Source organism: Equus asinus, chromosome 21 (assembly GCF_041296235.1).
Source record: "Equus asinus isolate D_3611 breed Donkey chromosome 21, EquAss-T2T_v2, whole genome shotgun sequence".
In the NCBI taxonomy this organism is placed as follows: domain Eukaryota; kingdom Metazoa; phylum Chordata; class Mammalia; order Perissodactyla; family Equidae; genus Equus; species Equus asinus.
In genome coordinates, this window is record NC_091810.1 from 77,038,332 (window position 1) to 77,058,523 (window position 20,192).

The 20,192-nt window shown below is 45.4% G+C and overlaps 1 protein-coding gene across 2 annotated transcripts in view; it reads right to left on the reverse strand.

The window, feature by feature from the left end:
- Positions 1–8,753: 8,753 nt before the first annotated feature.
- GALNT15 (polypeptide N-acetylgalactosaminyltransferase 15) overlaps positions 8,754–20,192 on the reverse strand; it is a 43,780-nt gene continuing 32,341 nt past the window's right edge. For both annotated transcript variants that reach the window (XM_014842176.3, XM_014842175.3), the window contains exons 7-10: positions 18,594–18,725; positions 18,102–18,206; positions 13,644–13,787; positions 8,754–10,806 (exon numbers count right to left, since the gene is read on the reverse strand). In XM_014842176.3, coding sequence (XP_014697662.2) covers positions 10,660–10,806; positions 13,644–13,787; positions 18,102–18,206; positions 18,594–18,725 — 528 coding nt within the window. In that variant the 3' untranslated portion in view covers positions 8,754–10,659. The remainder of the gene's footprint in view (positions 10,807–13,643; positions 13,788–18,101; positions 18,207–18,593; positions 18,726–20,192) is intronic.

Consider the following 20,192-nt stretch of genomic DNA (forward strand, 5'->3'; position numbering starts at 1 on the left):
GTCAGAGCACAGAAAGGATTTGGCCTTTCCAACTCGGCCCTCATGGGTATCAGCCAGATGCTGTCACCTTCCGTGGTTGCTGAGTGGACCAAGAGTGAGAGGATTAGAAGCAAAGAGTTGGAAGATTTTGTCTTAAGCCCCTGCCTTATGAGAAAGCCTTGAGAAGACCCCAAGGCCCCTTGGCACTATCAGACAGTGGCTCCTCCCTTCTCAGGGGGAGCAGAGGGGTTAACAGGCTGTAACTGTTGTTTTAGCAAAACTCCCAAGCAACTTCCTATACCATATACTCCCATATGAAATACAATAAAGGAGGCAAATCATTATAAATCCCATGGGAAGTTTCCCCCGTTACTTTTATAAGCCATGCTGACTTGCTTTTTATGATTCTTTTAGAAAGCAAATAGAAACCTGTTTCTCAGAGAAAAGAATAAAGGAAGAGTTTTATTCAGTGGTACTTTGGGGCCACAGTTTTTCCAGAAGGTGTGTAATAAAAGTGATTAAAACACCTTTGCTTCTTAGAGTGTTTGACCAACTCTGGTGGTAGAGGGTGAGATCCAGTGGCAGGCACCCTCATGCTTTCCCCATTCCCCAGACTGAGGAAACTGAGCTGGTTCTGGAGCAACTAAGATTCCTACCTTTGGGCAGCCGGCAGGAGCTGATTAGATAATGTCTAGAAGATGTGAGCACAGAATTTTATAGATCTCTGTCTCAGTGGCCTGCCATTTTCATCTCATAGTGATTTTAAAAATGCAGAGCCCAGTCTTGCCCGAGAGAGGAGTCATCCCCCTAATGCAGATGCTGTGACTGGCCGCCCATCAGTCAACCACCCATCTTCTTGACTCGCAGAACCCAGGGAGGTTCTGGGTGGCAGTGTGATCAGCCCATTACCCATTTTCTGGGGTACCCTCCTAGTCACTTTCCAGCCTCCATTGCTGCCAAAGGTTACCATATGACATGGTTCTGGCCAATGAGATAGAAGGGGAAGTCTGCTGGGGGGGCTTCTGGGAAAGATCTTGCTGTCTGAGTAGAGACGGTGTTAGACGAGCACTTCCTTTTGCTGACTCTCTTCCTTCCCATTTGGGATAGTGGGGCAAGGATGTAATGTTTGGTGTTGTGGTGGCCATCTTGTAACCATGGAGGAGAGAGATCCCAGAATCAAAAGTCAACAGGGATGGTGAACGGAAGATTAAAAGGAGCCTGGGTCATAGATGACATCCGTGAGCCATTGTACCAAGTACAAACTACCTACCTTTGGATTGGGCATGTGAGGTAACTAAAGCTCTTTATTTCTGCAGCCCCTGAAGGTTGGTTATTCCGTCACTTGCACCTAAACTCATCCAAACTGATGCTTCTGATTTTGGTAGATCCCGAAACAACTTGGTCCTTATTCTCATCCATTCCCATTGGGAAGGTCACTGTTTTACTTTATTTTCTTCACTCACAAATGCTAGGATACAATAAAATGTAAAGGCTAAAAGTGAAGGCCGGAACCGGATGGACTGGGGTTTGTGATCCAGCTGCGTCACTTTCTAGTTGTAATGCCTTGGGGAAATTACATCTACGTAAACCTCACTTTTCTCAATGATAGAAAGGGATAATACAAAATATGGATAATAATGGTACTGACTTTGTTTGCCTATTGTAAATATCAGAAGAAATAATGTGAGCAAAGAACTTAGCACAGACTCAACACTTGTGGTTGTTATTACTGTTGTTTCTGACGATGGTACATATCTTCATTCAGAGGTCTTATTGTTTATTGCCCAATTAGTGTCCAAAATTTTCCTGCTTGATTTTCCTCCTAACTCTTGAAATTTCATTTTTCTGTATCCCAAATCTTGTTTTCTTTTCTCTTCCATGATAGAACCCCTGGAGTCACGCATCCAGCCCCGTGCTAAGTGCTAAGGAGGAAACAAGGAAGTATGGACCATGGCTCTATGCTAAAAAGCCTATCACTCAGTCTGGAGTATAATTCCACCATGAGCCATATTGAAAAACAATGTAGGACAAGAGCAATCTCAAGGCAACAAGTATCATGTTTCCATCTGGATCCCACCTGTTAGGCTAGGGTCAGCTGCATAGGGAAGCTATGCAAGGAAGTGGCAGGTGTGTTGGAGGAGGGTGCTGAGACCCGATCACTTGGGAAGGCCACTGCTCAAACCAATCTGTGAGGGAGTGTCATTGTCAGGGGCACAGAGCTGGAGCCTCAGGGAGACAATTGTAGCTCCACTACCAAGCAAACCAGCCCACCACCGAGAGCTATGTGCAAGGGCCTCCCGTGGAGAGTGGTCAAGGATATTCTCAAAGAGTCAACTGAAGAAGAAAATAATGTTCCCAATGAAAAGTAAGAAGAGGGGCTTTTCATCCTTCATTACATTAGCATCTGACCACATGGGGAAAATGAGATTTCTCCAAAATAGAAGTCAGTAGGCCTCAGCTGTGTCTTCCATCTGGGTATCCAGAGCTATGGAGCTGCCTGTCCCTTGTGCATGGTGAAGGTTGACTGCACGATGACAAGTGGTGTCAGCAGTGTGGTGAGCAGATCAATAGGATGAGGAATAGAGATGGGGTTGGACAGCTTTGACACTGTCCTTGAGTGTGGGGAGGAGGAGGCGCCTCAGGCTGTTCGTTTTATCTGGAGCCAGACTTGGACATGCCAACATTGACACTTGAAGGGGCATGATGGACTGGCAGCCCCAAGCATAGATTATAACAGGCAGGAGGCACGCCTGGGTCTGGCCTTTAACATGTTTTATGGGCCCATGTTGGCTTAAGAGGACTAGGAATGAGCTTTGTTGGCCTGGCACAGCCCTGGCCTCAAGCCCTGCTGTTGGAAGTCCCTTTACTTGGCTTGACTCCTGCTGTTTGTGTTTTGAAGTCTGGCAAACTTGATGCCAGGGATCTGGGTTTATATAAATACACAGGGATTATTGCTCTTGCCCCACACAAGAGCTTGCATCTGATTGTCTACACATCCCAATTGCAAGAGAATTGTGTCAGGGTAGGGGAGTGTGCGCATTGCCCTTTGTGAGTTTCTTCATAGCAATAACATAGAAACTTGAGTGTCAGGTTTTATCTGTTAGTGTAGTTTAATCCTACGGGTACGACTAAAATGCTGAGAGTTACTCTTTGCTTCTTGGCAGCCCTCCTTTCCATGTTGATGTTCTTGTTGTCACCTGTGGTCTCCTTAAGAAAGCCTGTTCTGCCCAACTTCTCTTAACAGTGAAGAACTGTAGAAGCTGTATGCCTCCCAAAGAAAAAAGACCATGGGCTACAGTGTGTTTGTATTTTGATGTAAAAAATTATTTGTTTATTCCTATTTCTCTCTAAAAAGGGTTGGATCCTGCTTATAATAATAACATATCCTATACATTATTCCACTCTTTTTACTTTGCTTTTTCTTATTTATAGTAAAGAAACACTTTGTTTTTGTATTTTTCAAGCTTATAATTTCTTTGGTAATATTTCTCTGTTTGCTTTTAAAGAATCTGTAATTAATTTCCTTCTGCACTTAGGCCATGTATTCTGGTCCAGAGGATGACAAGCTATGGCTATGGGCCAAATCTGGCCAGCCACTTGTTTTTGTAAATAAAGTTTTATTGGAACACAACCATGCTCATTTATTTATTGTTGTCCATGCCTGCTCTTGTGCTGCGATGGCAGAGCTGAGTAGTTGTGACAAAGACCATAGGGCCCACCAAGCCAAAAATACTTACTATCTAGCCCTTTATAGAAAAAGTTTGCTGGTCTTCACTCTAGTTCATAGACTAATGTAATTTAAAAATATTATCTTACCTAAGTGAATTTATCTTGATTGGCACTTTGTCGTGGTGTGTGGCAAGAATTTGTGTTAATTCTTCTCTATACAATGTCACCCTGCTTCCACTTCCACTGAGCCCCCAGTCTCACTGGTGTCTACCCAACCTGCAAAGGCTGCTCTTTTCCCTCTCTGTCCTGGCCAGGGGTTCAGCCCTCTTCCTTGATTCCCATCCTCCAACATAGTGCACAATAGTCAGTGCAGAAGTCTTGGCTAAAAGTTTGGGGTGATGGAAATAAGGCAGACAACTTTATATTGAAGACTAAACACCTAACTCTGAAAATCCCTCTGGCAACCCCTTCTGCTCCCATAGGAATACCTCCTCCATCATCTTGCTCTTTAGGTATTCACCATATTGCTTGGCCCATCTCTTCCTCAATACCCACCTCATATCTGAATTCCCCTCACTTTCTCATGGAGAGCAATCATGCTCTCCACTCCTGACTTACGTAGTTCACCTGTACATCCTCTAACACTGGTATGTACCAGTTATTGAAAAATAACTGGAATATGAGAGGGAATGTTTTTGTGATGCAGAAGGAACCTTGCTTCCCTAGGCTTCAGGTTTCTACAAGAAGGACATTAATTAATGGCACACTTGTGGCCTCTCTCCGCCTCTCATTCATTCTTCCCTAGGGAGGAAGAATGTCTAATATTATTGATAGGCTTGGGATAACGACTGAGCACCTTGCCCCTTCCTCAGTCTCTTTCTCCCAGGACACAGCTGCCCAGAAGCCCACACTCTGGTCTTGCAGTTTGGTGGAGTAAGTTCAACTCAGGGGAGTAGGGGTATCTGGTGCATAGGACTGGACTACTGATAAACAAAGAGTGGATGAGCAAAATACCTCTCATAGATGGAAGCTTACGATGGGCCAGGCCATGTGTCTTAGGGTGAATTTCCCCATTAGGAGACACTGAGATAAGAATTTGAGTACAAGTGGTTTATCTGGAAGGTGAGCTTAGGAAGCACCCGTAGAGAGTTATGGATGGGAATGCAGCCAATGAAAGATGTATTATCAAGCCAGCTACCACTGTGGGCGATTAGAGCTGAATCTCGCTGGTAACTCCAGGAAATGTTGTAGAACAGGTATATCTCGGAGTTATCCTCCCAGAGAGGTGAGGAAGCTGAGGTATTTATACTCCAACTCTTGTCAGTCATCAGTTGAGGGCTGGTCCTGTGGGGTGACTTCCAAGGCATGTCTGGCCTGCCCCACATCATAAGGCCATCTTCTTTGGCTTTGGGAAAAACCCTCAGGCAAAGAAATGCAAATACTGATGGTTGGAAGTTCTTCAGGAGCACACTGAAGCCATAAGACCAGAGAAAGGTGGGCGGGGTCAAAACACTATGTCACAGACTCTGGTGTTGATGGGTGAATGTGGCGTCTCTTTCTTAGTTAAGTGTACTTTAACTTTACTGTGAGATTTAATTTAAGGATTGAGAGAATCAAATTCTGAGCTTTGGCAGGATTTGTTTTCTGATCATCTAATCTCATGTTTGGCTCTTAGATGTGGCTATTTTCAGAGGCCACTGATCCTGGCCCATCTCCAGAGGGCCCCTTGCAGCTGCATCTATGTAGATCCTCTCTAGAGGGCTACCTACCTGCCAGAACCCCAACGGCCTCCTCAAGACAAGGGCCATATTCCCACCACTACCAGCAGCACCTCTAGTAGCTCTTTCATCCCACATCCATATTAAATGGTCTTTCTGCTCTTTCACACTTTGGATTCTTCCAGGAGAGGAGCTGAGGCTGAGAAGAGCTGGAAATCTGAGCAATTGATTGATTTACTCAGTGCTCTAGAAATTCTTTGAAGAAACTGACTCTCTTCACTCCATCAAGATTTGCCAGTAGGACTTGGTGATGGAGGAGCATAGAGGGCTGGACAGAGGAAAAAGGAGAATGAGATAAAAGATACCACAAGAACATGGGTCTTGGAAAAGTAGCTTTGCTCAGAGATGAGAAAAAGAGGGAAGCTGAGGGCGAGATAAGGAAAGCGAGGAGAGCATAACACAACCACAGAACACACAGCAAAAACAATAAAAAAGGTAAAGAACTCCCCTGGTCAAAAGAGTAGAACTAGTAGAATGAGAAAGAGGAAGAGTGCTGAGGGAAGAGAGGAGAATGAATTAAAAATGGCTGTATTACATTGAACAAGAGGTGATGTCCTATACAATATAGGATCAAACCATCCTACCGTGTGGATTCAGAAAGAGATCTTTGAGAAGCAAAAGAGAATAGTCCAAGATCTGGTCCAGTGACGACTCTCCTGGTTCCAAGTAACAATAGAAAACTATTGGAATAGTTTAAACATTGGCTGCTCAGAGAGTGTCTGCACATCAGCAGCATCAGTATCCCCTGGGAGCTCATTGGGAATGCAGAATCTCAGGCCCCACCCCAGACCCACCGAATCAGAATCTGCACCTTAACACAATCCCCAGGTGATTTGTGAGCACAATAAAATCTGAGGAGCACTGGATTAAACAACATATTAGGGGATGTCTCATGGACTCTGAGGACGGAGATCCAGCAAGACCTCAGGAACAAACTGGAACCAGCAACTTGAATACTATCAAGATGTTCCATCTCTTTCCTCCGCTCCTATTTGGATGTTTGCCTCCCGGTCCCTCCCCTACTCTTTAATTCTCTCTCTCCAGACTGGATTTATCTGCTTCATAGGGCCATATACAGAAACCAAGGCTGCTGAGAGCTCATACATTTTCATATCATCTCTTAAGTCTCTTGTAGAAAGACTGCTTTCTTAGTCTCAGTAACGAAATTACTGGGGAATGTGCTGATTGACTCAACTTGGGTCAGACATCCTCCCTAGAGCCGATCAGCAGGAGGAAGGGGGTGGAATCATGTGGTGGGAACTAGATAGCTCCCACTGTGGTCGCATGGCTAGAGCTGAAGAATTGCACTGGCTAATCCAATAGCTGCCCAGCTCCCACACAACAGATACTTCTCCACCCTCTGAACAGGGTCAGCACTGGTGCATCTGGGCAGGTTACGACTTTAAAGACAGCTACTCAGGCTCTCTTGGATCTTATTTAAACCAAACAGTAAGCAATGCCACCCTTGGCCTTTTCCTAAAGGAGAATGATCAGCAGTGCCTTCCTGAGGGTCTCTCAATAAGGGGTGCCCTACCCTCTGGTCGCGCTTTACTGAAAAGGTAAAAGCCTTTCATAAGCCCAAGCTGCAGCAGAATTGACCCTGTCCTCTTCCTGAGAGAGAGAACTGTAGCATTTTAGCATTTGTCGTGGGTTCTGGAATGTCAGTGGACTGTGAGTTTGCTGAACAGTTTGGGAGTTGTTGGGAAACTTTAATATTCAAACATGATCTGATATGTTTGGGCTGAGTTGCAAACTATCACTCTAGGGGTGAAGTCAGCATGATAGTCCTTTGTCTTTTCTTTTGAGGAAGATTAGCCCTGAGCTAACATCCTCTGCCTATCCTCTTCTTTTTTGCTGAGGAAGACTGGCCCTGGGCTAATACCTGTGCCCATCCTCCTCTATTTTGTATGTGGAACACCTGCCTCAGCATGGCTTGATATTCAATGGTAGGTCCACGCCCGGGATCCAAACCAGCAAACCCTGGGCCGCCCAAGCAGAGTGTGCAAACTTAACCACTACGCCACCAGGCGGGCCCCATGATGATTCTACTTTTAAGCCAAATAAATTCAGGCAAGCTGCTTATATGTTGTGATAGCCTAATGTATTGGTATTATGTATTGGTATTATTGCCTTTGGTGATGAGAGAACATAAACATCCCAGACCTGTGGAAAGAACTCCCACAGTAAAAATCGTCACAATGTTGAAACAATGCTAAGGACACACTTCCATATCCAAAGAGCACATTTTATGCAAGAAGGGGTTGAAACTATAAGGAGATTAGAGATTGGAGGGACTGTTATTAATACAGAAATGGCAGATGGTTCTAGAATTCTGGAAATATCACTTCCTTGGCTATTGTGCTTAATGTAATCATTTGAATTATGCCTAAATCAAGGCGTTTGAACAATCAGGGCAGGACTTGGAGGCGCTTTGGGCTTTGGCCAAAAGTGGTCACAAATAAGTTGCATTTTTAAAAAAGGTTTTACAGAACAAGCATAAATAGTGTACATAATATATAGAATTGTCCAGATCTGGTGACTGATCACAGATCACTTGGTGTCCAACTGGCTTTTCCAGTAGAAACTGGCCTTTCTAATAGAAAATGGAACCCTCTCAGGATGAGCACAATAACATGACCTCTAATAATGTCAAGTTCTGGTGCAGTGACAGCCCTGTCATCGTGGACCTGTGGGACTTTTTGATGTCTATGGGAGTTGGAATTCTGAGTTGGCCAGTGGGATCTATGGCATTGAGACCAAAGAGGAAATAGATCAGGGCCCCTCCAGGGATGACATCTGCTCTTACTGTTGTGAAATAGCATAAGAGTGCTGGACTCCAGACTGCTGGCTGAAAACTCTCTATCCCCCCAGGGGGATACTTAATAGTGATGGTGAACTTGGCGGGGGTGATGCTGGAACCTAATCTTGAAACTCAAACAATGAATTCCTATCATAAAATTCAAGTGGACAAGTGAAGATCAAACTTTTGGGAATCAAATCTTCCAACTGCCAGGTTTCTCTACTTTTACATTGGTCGTTTTGGATAATATCAAAGCGAAGTTCATAGAGAAGGAAATTTGAACAACGCAGTTCCACTATGAGGAAAAGGTTGAATATCATTTAGAACCAAATAGAGGCATCTGTTTTCTTTAAATTAAGGGTCTGTAAGTACCAGCCAGGGACCGAGTTGACAGCCATTTCTGTAATAAAGAAATAAATCACAGGGATGGTTAAGGAAGCAAGAAACACTACATTCTTGCTTTGTTCAACCAATTAAGCAATAAGCCATCTGGGTCCTTTTCTTAATTACTGTCAAACACAACTTATACAATTGAATTCAGCCTTTTATTTAATTATATTAATTTATTGCAGCAACTTTAAACACCCATAATACCAATAATAAAGTTCATTAAAAAAAAATAGAGGTCTTGTTTAATTTTCCCTTCTCAACCATTAATGCCTTTTACAAGGTTGCCATCCGAGAATTTTTAGCTCCATCTCAGCCACAGGATGTTAGGGGAATTTGTTTCAAATATAGACAAGTCTGATGGAAGAAGACAGTGGCTAAAATCTCTTCTCTCCATGGGATGATGAATCTATCTAGATCAGCACTATCTAATAGAATCATTTGCAATGATGGAATGTTCTATGTCTGTGCTCTCCAATACAGTAGCCACTAGACACATGTGGCTATTGAGTGCTTGAAATGTGACCAGTACAACTGAGGAACTGAGTTTTAAATTTTCTTTAATTTTAATGAATTTACATTTAGCCATATGTGGGTAGTGGCTACTAACACAGGTCTAGAGGGTAGTGTGAGGAAGGAGAAATGCAGTGGGTCATTGACGAAAAGGTGGAGAAGGAATATGTAATTATGATAGGTATTGTCTGGCAACCCTCACTTCCTACTTAGTTTTTCTCATTTGAAACACACTGTGTTCTGAGATAGCCCAAAGGAGATCAGCATCTTTGAGAGGAGGTTTCTAAGTTGACCACGTGGAGAATGAATTCTATTTGAAAGAGAAATGTGCATGAATGGTGTCTTCTTAATAGCAGAACCAACCCCACTCAGCAACACTTATGGTCGAACCAGGTAGGCCAGGTCACAGCAAGGAGAGTCGTTCCACTCTTGTTAGTGTTGGCTCTGTTCTAGTGGAGGTGTGTTCTTCCATGGTTGTGAACGCTCAACCTGTGGGCACATTTGGGTGTCTCAGACAGGCTGCAAGCTCAGAGATGGCCCTGTGAACCCTCATGGACATTAACACCTAACCCTGCTTCTTCTCATAAGAATTTTGGCTCAGACACTGGCATTTCCCTTCCAGGGAGTTTTGCCTGTTTGTGAAGGTTGATATTTCTGATCCAGTTGATGCAAACCCTGCAAGAGGGCATCAGGAGAGTTTCTGAGCTGTATACATTTTTGTTAGTGTGAACGCTCAGTCTGAGTGATGCTTCCAACACCAATGACTAAAGAGAAACACATTGCATGAGAATCTGGTTGTGGTTCACCACGCTAGAGAAGGGCTAGGGCAGAGTGAATGGAGGTAGAAAGTTCTGAGGAAATTCTCATTAATATGAAAACATCCTATGCCAGGTCTGCTGCCTCTTTCCAGACGCTAGACTGAGCTGGAGAATTGGGCTAATGCTCTCTTCCATCTTCCCTCCAACCTTACTCTTCTCTCAGACGCTTCCCTTTCTTCTTCCGAGCTATGGCTCAACCAATGAATGTGAATTTTTTCCTAATAAGCCTAATCCAAAGTTTTTGGGATGTCAGGCCTTTTTATCCTCTTTGCACTTTAATTTTCATGGTTGGCTGCACAGACAATCCAAGGTAAGGTCATTGGAAATAAATCGGTAGACTGGATTTACATATCCTGGAGGTGCTGCCAGAGAATGTCCAGGCCCCTTTCCTTGGTCAGAGATAAAAGCAATTGTTAAGTGCTCAACGGAAAAAAATGAAGAATCTTCTGTGCTATGTAATGATCATCTACTAGTGATGAAGAGAATGAGACAATGAGCCCATTATTTTTTTCCTTTTTCTAAAATAGCCAGCAGCCAATGAAATAAGATGTGAGAAGGAGAGACATTTTTATATTCATCCACGGAGCCGTCTTCTCTACTATCACCAGGAGCACAAACACAAAAGGGTCGGCTCCACGAAATACACATGTTCTTTTAGTTCCCTTGGGGTTGAACTCTGATGGCCAAACTCCTCTTTTCCTTCTGACACTGTCCTTCATCTTTCGTCCACAGTGTTGACTTTGTCAAATTGCCACAGCTGGCTGGCTTTTCCATCACACTGGCGCAAGTACAAATCTTTATTTTTTCCCTGCACCACAGCTTCCATGCATTTCCCAGAAAGAATGTGGACAATCATTCCATTCTGAAAAGAGAGAGGAAAAGGAAAAAAAGAAAACCAGTCAGACCCCAGCAATCAGTCAGCAAAGAAAGATATTTCTAAGATTTGTGCTAATCACTAAGCGAATAATAGAGGTAATGTGAACTGGCCTGGTAAGCAGCATTTTCTAGTATTTTGGTTAATATAAAATATAATTTAGGTAGCCCTAAAATTTAGGCATCATTCAGAGCCTTGGGTTCATTAATTAATTATCTTTATTGTGGTGTGTAATCATGCCATTTCTCAGAGAGCTCTGGTAAGGAGGATGCCAGTGTACAGAGCACACTCAGTCTTTATGCTGTATTGGTGACTGTCACTGTTATTGCTGTACCTCTGAAATTCTGCTTCTAAAAGGATTGAATTTAACTTCTGCCCTCTGTTAAGCCAGCAATTTAGTACGATTGCCACCAGGTTGTAGTAGAGAGCAGATTCTCTAGGACCCACCAAAGGCCAGTCAGTCATGTTTGGAAGACTACAGCTGCTTCCTGTTCAAAATCTACCAGATTTAATGTTGAATGTAGCCATCCCCTTTTCAAGAAGAAATCAATTATTAAACAACCATAATCAACAATACTGATAATGTCCATTTATTTGTTAGTTTAGATTTATATTTCCCATGCCATAATATTCACACTTTTAAACTGTACGATTCAGTGGTTTTTTGTGTATACACAAAGTATACACAACCATCACTACTGTCGAATACCAGACATTTTCATCCCGGTAAGAAGAAACCCACTATCCACCAGCAGGCACTGCCCATTCCTCCCTCCTTTCAGCCCTTGGAATCACGAACCTCCTTTCTGTGTTGATGGATTTGTCTATTCTTGGCATTTCATCTAAATGGAATCAGATAACATATAGCCTTTTGTGACTGGCTTCTTTCACTTCGCATAATATTTTCAATGTTCATCCATGCTGTTGCATAAAATAGTACCTAGTTTCTTTTTTTCCTTTCTTGTTTTTATAGGGTAAAAATACAAAACATAAAACTTACCATCTTAACCATTTTTAAGTGTAAAGGTTGGTAGTGTTAAGTATATTCACATTGTGAAACAGATCTCCAGAACTTTTTCATCTTTCAAAACTGAAACTCTGTACCCATTAAACAACAATTTCCCTTTCTCCCTTCTCTTCAGCCCGTGGTAACCACCAATCTACGTTCCGTTTGTATGAATTTGACTACATTAGATACTTCATTTACGTGTAATCATACAGGATTTGTCTTTTTGTCACTGGCTTAATTCACTTTGCGTAATGTCCTCAAAGTTCATTCATGTTGTAGCAAATAGGATTTCCTTCCTTAAAGGCTGAATCACAATACATTGTATGTTTACGCCACGTTTTGTTTATTCATTCATATCTATCATTGGACACCTGGGTTGCTTCCACCTCTTGGCTGTTGTGAATAGAGCTGCTATGAACAGTACCTCATTCCTTTTTATGGCCAAGTGATAATACTTTTTTGAAGTCTTATTTTTTTAATGCCTAAAAGATGCCAGGTACATTTTAGTCACTAACGTTTTACGTATTATTTTTCAATGCTGTTTCTAAAACATATCTTATCCAGAGGACTTGCTTAGAATGATCCTTTATGATCATTCATAAAGGACCTTAACTTGATGTCTAAGACTTCTTTGAGCATTTGGGCCCCTGAGTCTTGGGTTCACTTGGTATCAAAGCTCCAAGAGCTTTGTTCTCAACTGCTTATTGTGAGTTCAGCTTAAGTTTCCACCGTATGATGTTCTTCTTTCACAGCCTGCTTTAAGAGTACTAATGCACAGAGTTCTGCTTAGTTATTTTACCCTCTTTATTCCCAAGCAAAAATTGAAGAAAAGAAAATTTTTAAAAATGTGTGTAGGGGGCCAGCCCAGTGGTGCAGCGGTTAAGTTCGCACGTTCCGCTTCGGCAGCCTGGGGTTCACCAGTTCAGATCCCGGGTGCAGACATGGCACCGCTTGGCAAGCCATGCTGTGGTAGGCGTCCCACATATAAAGCAGAGGAAGATGGGCATGGATGTTAGCTCAGGGCCAGTCTTCCTCAGCAAAAAGAGGAGGATTGGTGGCAGATGTTAGCTCAGGGCTAATCTTCCTCAAAAACAAAACAAAACAAAAACACACACACACACACAAAATAAATTAAAAATGTGTGTACTTATTTGCTTGCGTATTTATACCCTAACTCATTTCAGGAAGGATTTGAGGTGCAAAGCTATGTATGGACACTTACTGTTGATACTGTCACCTTCCTATCCCAATGCTGTATGGGGGATCCACTCACTCTCCCTAAACACCTGCATTCCTCCTTTTTCCTCTTTATTGATACATAACCTCTGGAAAAGATCCAGAGCTTCTCTCTGGGGTCATAGGAATCAAAGTCTTACTAAAACGATGAAATGCTCACAGGAACTTGCAAAGGAAGAGGATGATATCTATAGCCACAACTATTTTGGTGATAGAGTAAGGAAGGGCTTTTCCATTGCTCCTAAAACCACACCACCGAGGTGGTTGACTGCTTCTGTAACGTGCTCCATGGTCCTACTTGTGATCTGAGCTAATAAACTTTAAAAAGAGGCTGCCTCCTCTCTCTGCCACGATCAAGGTCAGAGCAAAACAGAAACATGGCAAATTGGTACATTTCAAGATGCTGGCGGCCCAACTTTGCTGCAAGGTTGGCTTTACCTCCCCCTGAGGCCTTAGTGCCATGCCACTAAGCTCAACACAGAGGCACAGGCCTGTAAAGTAATACTCGACCCCTTGAAAGAGCCTGGGACACAGTGCCAGCCAGTGACACTGCCGAGCCCTTTGTGAATGGATTACTCACCTCCTGGAAGTCCCAGTGCTGCTGATGGATGGCAGGGCCTTCCTCCGTGCAATTCTGAAGAATCACCTGCTCTCTCCTGACATCGAAGCACAGGTACCGTGGGCTGCCGAAGCGGATCTCCTTCCTGCCAGTGTGCTTCAGGTCCTGGGACAGAGGCAGGGGTTATTAGCATAGCTAGAAGATGCTCCCCAACCTGGAGATGAGGGAAGGAGAGCTCACCATAGGGCTGAGGTCTAGGGGCAATCTTCAGATTCTATGGGTTCAGCAAGACCGTATCTCATAGTCAGGTCCGCAAATATGATACTAGACTAGCCCTGGCATCTGAACATTCCATCTTCTTTTGCATTCATATTTATGCATTCTAGCATGTTCCTCCATTACTCTATTTACTGCCCCATAGGCGAGGCCATGCTGTGTGTTTTGTGAGTGTACTGATGGAAGCACAGATAAGGAATACTTCTGGGGCCCAAGTTGATCTCTTTCTGGAGAAGATCTCTTCTTGGCCCTGTAACTGATTTTCCTGCTGTCTGTTGGGTCCACTGACTCTCGCTTGTGGTTGTCACTTCCTCTGGTGTTTTGTGGTACTGGATTGTGCACACATTTGCAGGCCTTCAACTGTAAGAAGCCCACTTTCCATTTGTTCCTGCCAAGCGCAGCCAGAACTAATTTTTATGTTAATTTTGTGGCTGGGACACAGGGTTGTGACCCGTACAGTTGGATGGAGGCTCCTGCTTAGAAGGGCTTAATATTCTTGCTTTAATATATTTGGTTTCATGCTCTGCTGTTACTGTCTCGAAATTCTCAAACTTGCCGAAGTATAGGCCCCACATTTTCCTTTTTGCGCTGAGCCCCACAAATTAGGCAGCCAGTCCTGCTTGAGGACTCCCAGACCACACAGTTCATGTAAATTTGAACCCTAAACCAACATGAGATGCCTCGAAATTTTCAGGAGAGAGTAATTCTCTCCTACGCAAAGACCCTGTAGAGACAGACAAGCTTCCTTGTCATCTTCCTGTGTCGGTGGGTGGGTTTTTCTAGTCAAACTTTTCATAAGTAGGCTACTCTTTGACACTCAAAGCTGGCTTTTTACGGAAGCCTCATTCCCAGTTCTCCTCTCTCATGGCCTGAAGGTGGGATCTCATCGCTCACCCTGCATGAAACCAATGCCTCTGGATTCCTGAGGTTGACAGTAACTGTCCCCTCACCCCAGGTGGGTCACTTGGCCCATGCCCTGTGGCTCTATTTTCAGTTGCCTCTTGATTTTTTGCCCCTGGAGATTCTCTTTGCCCTAAACTCAGTTACTTATGCACAAAAGAGGGTGTTTCTTCTTATTTTTTTATATGGCATATCTAGGTGCTTTCGGCGTATCTAGTTCACAGTTTTGCTGAGTACAGAAGTCCTTGCTAATCCCTTCTCCCCAACAAGAATCAAAACCCCAAAAAGCTAACAGTCTGTTTGCATGAGGGGGATTCATTATCCACAGTTGCGGGTGAGGAAACAAAGACTCGGAGAGGTTCAGACGCCTGCCTGATATCACACGGCTAGAAAGTGGGGAGTTGTTCCCACCGCATTACACAGCTTCCTCACTTGGCGTTTTATATCTATGTCCTCCTCCCCTGTGTCAGATGTGAATTCCTGTCAGTGTGTTCTGGAAGACTAGTAAAGGGCAAAGCTGAAAGAGGCCAAGTGGATCCTGAGCATTTGCTTCCCCACATGTCCTGCAGGCCCGGGGCCTTCCCCCATGATCCCAGGGCCTGCACGGCCAAGTGCAGCCCCCGGTGGTCCTCCTCAGGGCTGGACTTAAGACCTTCCAGGAGATGTTCTGGGTTTTGCCTCAGGTTCTTGGGGCCTCACCTGACTCAGTTGATCAACATCTCCAGGAACTGATAGTTTGTTGTTTATGTTTAACAGAGGCCGTTGGGATATGACAGCCTAATGCAAAGGCCCCAGTCACATGCTGAAAGGAGAGAGATCGGGGGCAGGCTAGACTTTCTAGGTCAGCATCCAAGCTGCGACAAGAAGTGGACCCACCAACCCTCAGCCAGCATCACTGAGGCTTCCCACCACCTTGGGAAGTTATTCCATGATGGAAATTTTGAAGAGAAGATATACCCTAAGATATAAAGAGACCTTTCTGATGACCAAGGGGCCTACATGGATGCTGGGATGTCCCTGCTGCATCTAGAGCCTTCTGCTGACTTCTACCTTCTTCTTCTCTCCTAGGACACTCGAAGGGGTTAAGTCTACCAGTCTGGAGGCTACAGGAAGAGGCAGGATTCCACCCTTTGCCTCTTTCCTTCAGCTTCTGGGGGTTATGAACCAGGAATTTTAGACCCCCATGGGGCCTCAAGGCATCCATGAACCCCCGGAACTTGTTAAAATTTTGTGTGGTGTGCGGTGTGTGGTGTTTTTCTTGGGGAAAGGTCCTGAGAGTTCATCAACTTCTTAAAGGAAGCAAGTAAACTGTAATAAGAGTCTGAGTCCGTGGCTGATGTGTGACCTCTGAGCTTCAAGCCCCACTGCTTCTCCTCCTCCTCTTGCCCCACTTCTGGGCGAGCTCATAAGAAAGCCCTGGAACTCCCTTCTCTACTGTTGGTGGGAAGTTCAAACCAGAGAAGCCCAGCCTGAGCTTGGAAGCCAGCACCCGGCCCAGCCCAACCCACACGGGAACCAAAGCCACCGCCCCTTCCTGCTCCCTTGGGCCGGTTCAGGCCTGCTTGTGAGCATGCCATGCTCTTCCCAAGAAAGTCTCACTAAGTGAACAGTAGTGCTTTTCAGTCTCTCTTGTTGCATGTGTGGGGTCATCAGTCTCAATAGCGGAACCAAATTTTGGTTCAGGAGCTGATCCTGCCCCCATATGGCAACCTCAAGATATAACCTAAAAGGGTTAAAAACTACGGCCAGGGAATGGACAAGCCACTAGACTGACCCATCCCTAGTAGGCGTAGCATTGATTTCGAATAGTCTGTACTGTGTTGGGCCATATACACTGTGAACAGGAACTCTGGCTCAAGGAGGGGCCTCTCCCTGTGGGCAGAGTGCCTGCAAGTCATGTTCAACATCTCTCTTTGGCTGCCCTTTGGGCCATAAGCTTCTGTTGTCACCAGGGCAGCCTCATTCCTGTTGTGTACTGAGGGGTCCAGCCATGCTGCAGAGTGGGGCCTCAGGGAAATCCACAGACTTGGTCTTCAGTGCTGTCTCGTGCTCCCAAGCAAGTCAGAGCCCTCCACTCTGGGGAGAGGCTCCTGCCAGCCCTGGCATCCCAGTAGAGCTTATGTGCCATTCCCTCCTCTCTCCAGGGGCATTTGTACCCTCTGCCTTCCTTCTGACCGTGGAATGAAAGCCTTCCTTGCTGTGGAAGGAATTTCACAGACCAAATTGCTCTGTGCATGGGAAATGTTCTGAACGAGGCCACTGCTCCGAAACCTGGAGCCAGTGACTCCATCTGTGCATAAAGCTCCTCTGGCAAGAGGAGCAGATGGTGCCCTGAAGCCAGGAGGCCTGTCTGCCCCAAATTCAGCCCTCCCTCTCTACTTCACACACACACACACACACACACACACACACAAACACACACACACACCCCAGGCTCCTGTGGTGCGCTAAAGTTCCCCCTCTGGGAACTTCGGCTCCCATAGATCGCCTTTAAATGCCTGAAAGTCGCAACACATCTACTGGGCCAGGACTCAGCACCAGAGGTCGTGAGACTTGACAGTAGAGTCCCATCAGGTGGTCGGAGGCACCGCTGCACGGGGAGCAGTTCCCGTTCCACTGGCTCCCTCAGTGCTTCTGCATTGACAGTGCCCGCTCAGGGGACCCACTTCCCATCTCTGGTTCTAGTTGGCTGATGATCTCTGGCTGGTCCAGATGGTGGAAATTTACCTGCACACAGGTTTTCTTTGACTTCTGATTATAGTTTTTTTAGTTTAAATAGGGAGCTTTCCATAAACTCTGGATTTCCAGTGTTTTTTAAAATTTTGGGTGATCTTATAACATTGGATTTACTCTCATACAAACAAAAACCATTTGTTGGGGCTGGGCAGGTGCAGCTGTCCTTTCAGATGGGGCATGAGCTCCTCAGTCACAACGGCCTCCACCCAGCTCACTGTGCTCATTCCCTTTACCTGCCTGGACCCTGGAGACATCTGTGTTGCAACTCCTGGGCTAGCTACTCTCTGAGCCTCAGTTTCCTCATCTGTCAGATGAAAGCATTGGCTAAACAGCCTCTCCATTTCCCTCAGGCTCAGACACTCATATGCTCTGATGACGGTCCATGTCTGTGCTTGCAGCCGGGGGCAGGGCAGGCAGAGCTAGGATGGGTTGTCAGCAAGGGGGACCATGGGCAGTCAAGGGACATAGAACCACTGAAAGGAGATGCCCCAAAGGGAAGTAAGGAGCATCCCAGGAAAGACCTCTCTCAGGTCCCGGGCTGTTACCCGGAGAACTCTGACCACCTACCTGTTGCTGCCGGCTGTCACTGCAAGGAGCCAGCATCATGGCACAGCCCAGGATGTCCCCTTCTGCTTGGCAGTCTGCACAGAAGCCCAGTCCAGTGTTGTGGAGCTGAAAGTGGACATCCACACAGAAGTGAATCCCGCCCTCCTCGTAAAGACACCCTCTATCAGGCGCCCTTGCTCTCCTTCCCTCTCAAGAGCGTAGCTCAAGGTGCCAGGTTCAGGCCACAAAAATGAGTGAGGTCAAGCTGAAGCCGCTAATCCTAAGGGACAGGCCTCCTGAAGGAGGCAGGATGTACCTGTCGTGATGAAGTGCCCTAGGATGGGCTATGGGGCAACCCAGTCACCTCCCTCAGGGCGGGCATGGAAGCCTCGAGCCCCACTGAGCTCAGGACAGGTTGGCCAGGGTCACGGAAGAGCAACTGAACATCCAATTTCTGTCTTGGGAAGCTGCCCCCCTCCCCTTCCTCCTCCGCTTCCCTGGGGCATGCCTTGCCTTTCCAGAGAACCTGGGCCTGCATTCAGATGGGTACAGCTCGGGATAGATGTTGGCCAGAAACCAGTGGAACATGCGACAACCCAGGCTCCTTTGCAGCTGCAAGCGTTCTGTACAGTCGGGCCTCTCAGCCTGGGGGAGGAGAAAGGCACGGGCAGCAAGATGGAGCCAGCCTGCTTAATACCAGAGTTCACGTGGTGCTGGTGGGGGAGACAGAGGTGGTTGGGAAGAAGCGGAAGGACTGGGACAGAAGGAGGAGCCAAGACCACAGTTCCCTAGGGCTACAGAAAGGAGGGAAGGCCACACATTGACAGAAGAGGGTTTGGAAGGGACAGAACAGGATGGGTCTTCCCTAGAGAGAGTTGTGGGACCAGTAACATGCTGGGTGATGCCACTCCCTTCCCACAACCCCTTACATCTTCGCTCTACAAAGACCATGATGTCTGTGCTTTGATGACGTTTCTGTGGAAGCCAGCAAAATGGTGGGGCTTTGCACCTAGGTCTGTGTGGTGCACCACCATGATGGGCCATATGGAGGCAGGAACTGACCCAAGGGCAACTGAGATGAAGTAAGCTGGTAAATTGTGGGGTGCAGGGTGGGGACAAGGCAAGCTTACATTTCTTCCCCTCTAGGTGCCCAATATCCTCTATTAATGAATCATTTCTTTGGGCTACACTATCCCCTTTCCTTGCAATCCTCCTTTATAATACAATATATAGAATGGATGTCAAGGTAGGTCCTTAACACCTTAGTATAAATTTATGTATTTAGCTGTATTAATAAGATACAAAGAACCCTACCCACAAGTTTAGTAGTAAATCCTGGATATTTTTAGGGAAGAAAGAGATGCTTAGAAGGGATTGGAAGGACCAAAAATAAAAAAAGATAGATAATTATTTCCTGGGATGATGGGAAGAGGAAAAGAGAGGGAGCTGGAACAGGAAGTCCACATCAGAGTTCCAATGGGGTGGCCTCTAGTCTGGCAATTAGACACTGGCCCAACAGGCTGAGTGAAGTGAGCTTGGTTTCATTCTGCTTTTTCCCTCTGTTCATCCTCAGATGGAAATATCAGGAAAAGTAAGTCTGAGTCTGTCATACTGAAATGCTCTCTACATGCTTCAAAGTATGATTCCCTGAGGACCTGGCTCAGAAATGCCCAAGGAACTTATTAAAATGCAGATCCCTGGGCCCTACCCCAGAGACTAGGACTCAAGAGGTTGGGGTGGAGACCCTGGAATCTGCATTTTAACCATTTCTCCCAGTGAGTCTTATCCACAGAAAGTTTGAGAACAACTTCTCTAAGGCAGGAATTTCTTGTCTATTCAGCATAGTTACCCACCATTAAACCAGAGAGATCTCTTACTCTTTCCCCTAATAAAATTCGTGTAAGTCTTTTGGATAACTTCTTGGCACTCTTAGTGTTCACTTGGGACCTCCCCAGCCATTCTCCAAGTCTGAACTTTGCTACCAAAGCAGAAACATTCCTTCATGCACGTTCCAGCACCTTCACCTTTTGTGGTGATGAGACAAACTGGCAAATCTACCCGGCCCCTGTTCGACCTCAAATGACAATGAACTTCCCCTTCTGTACAACCACG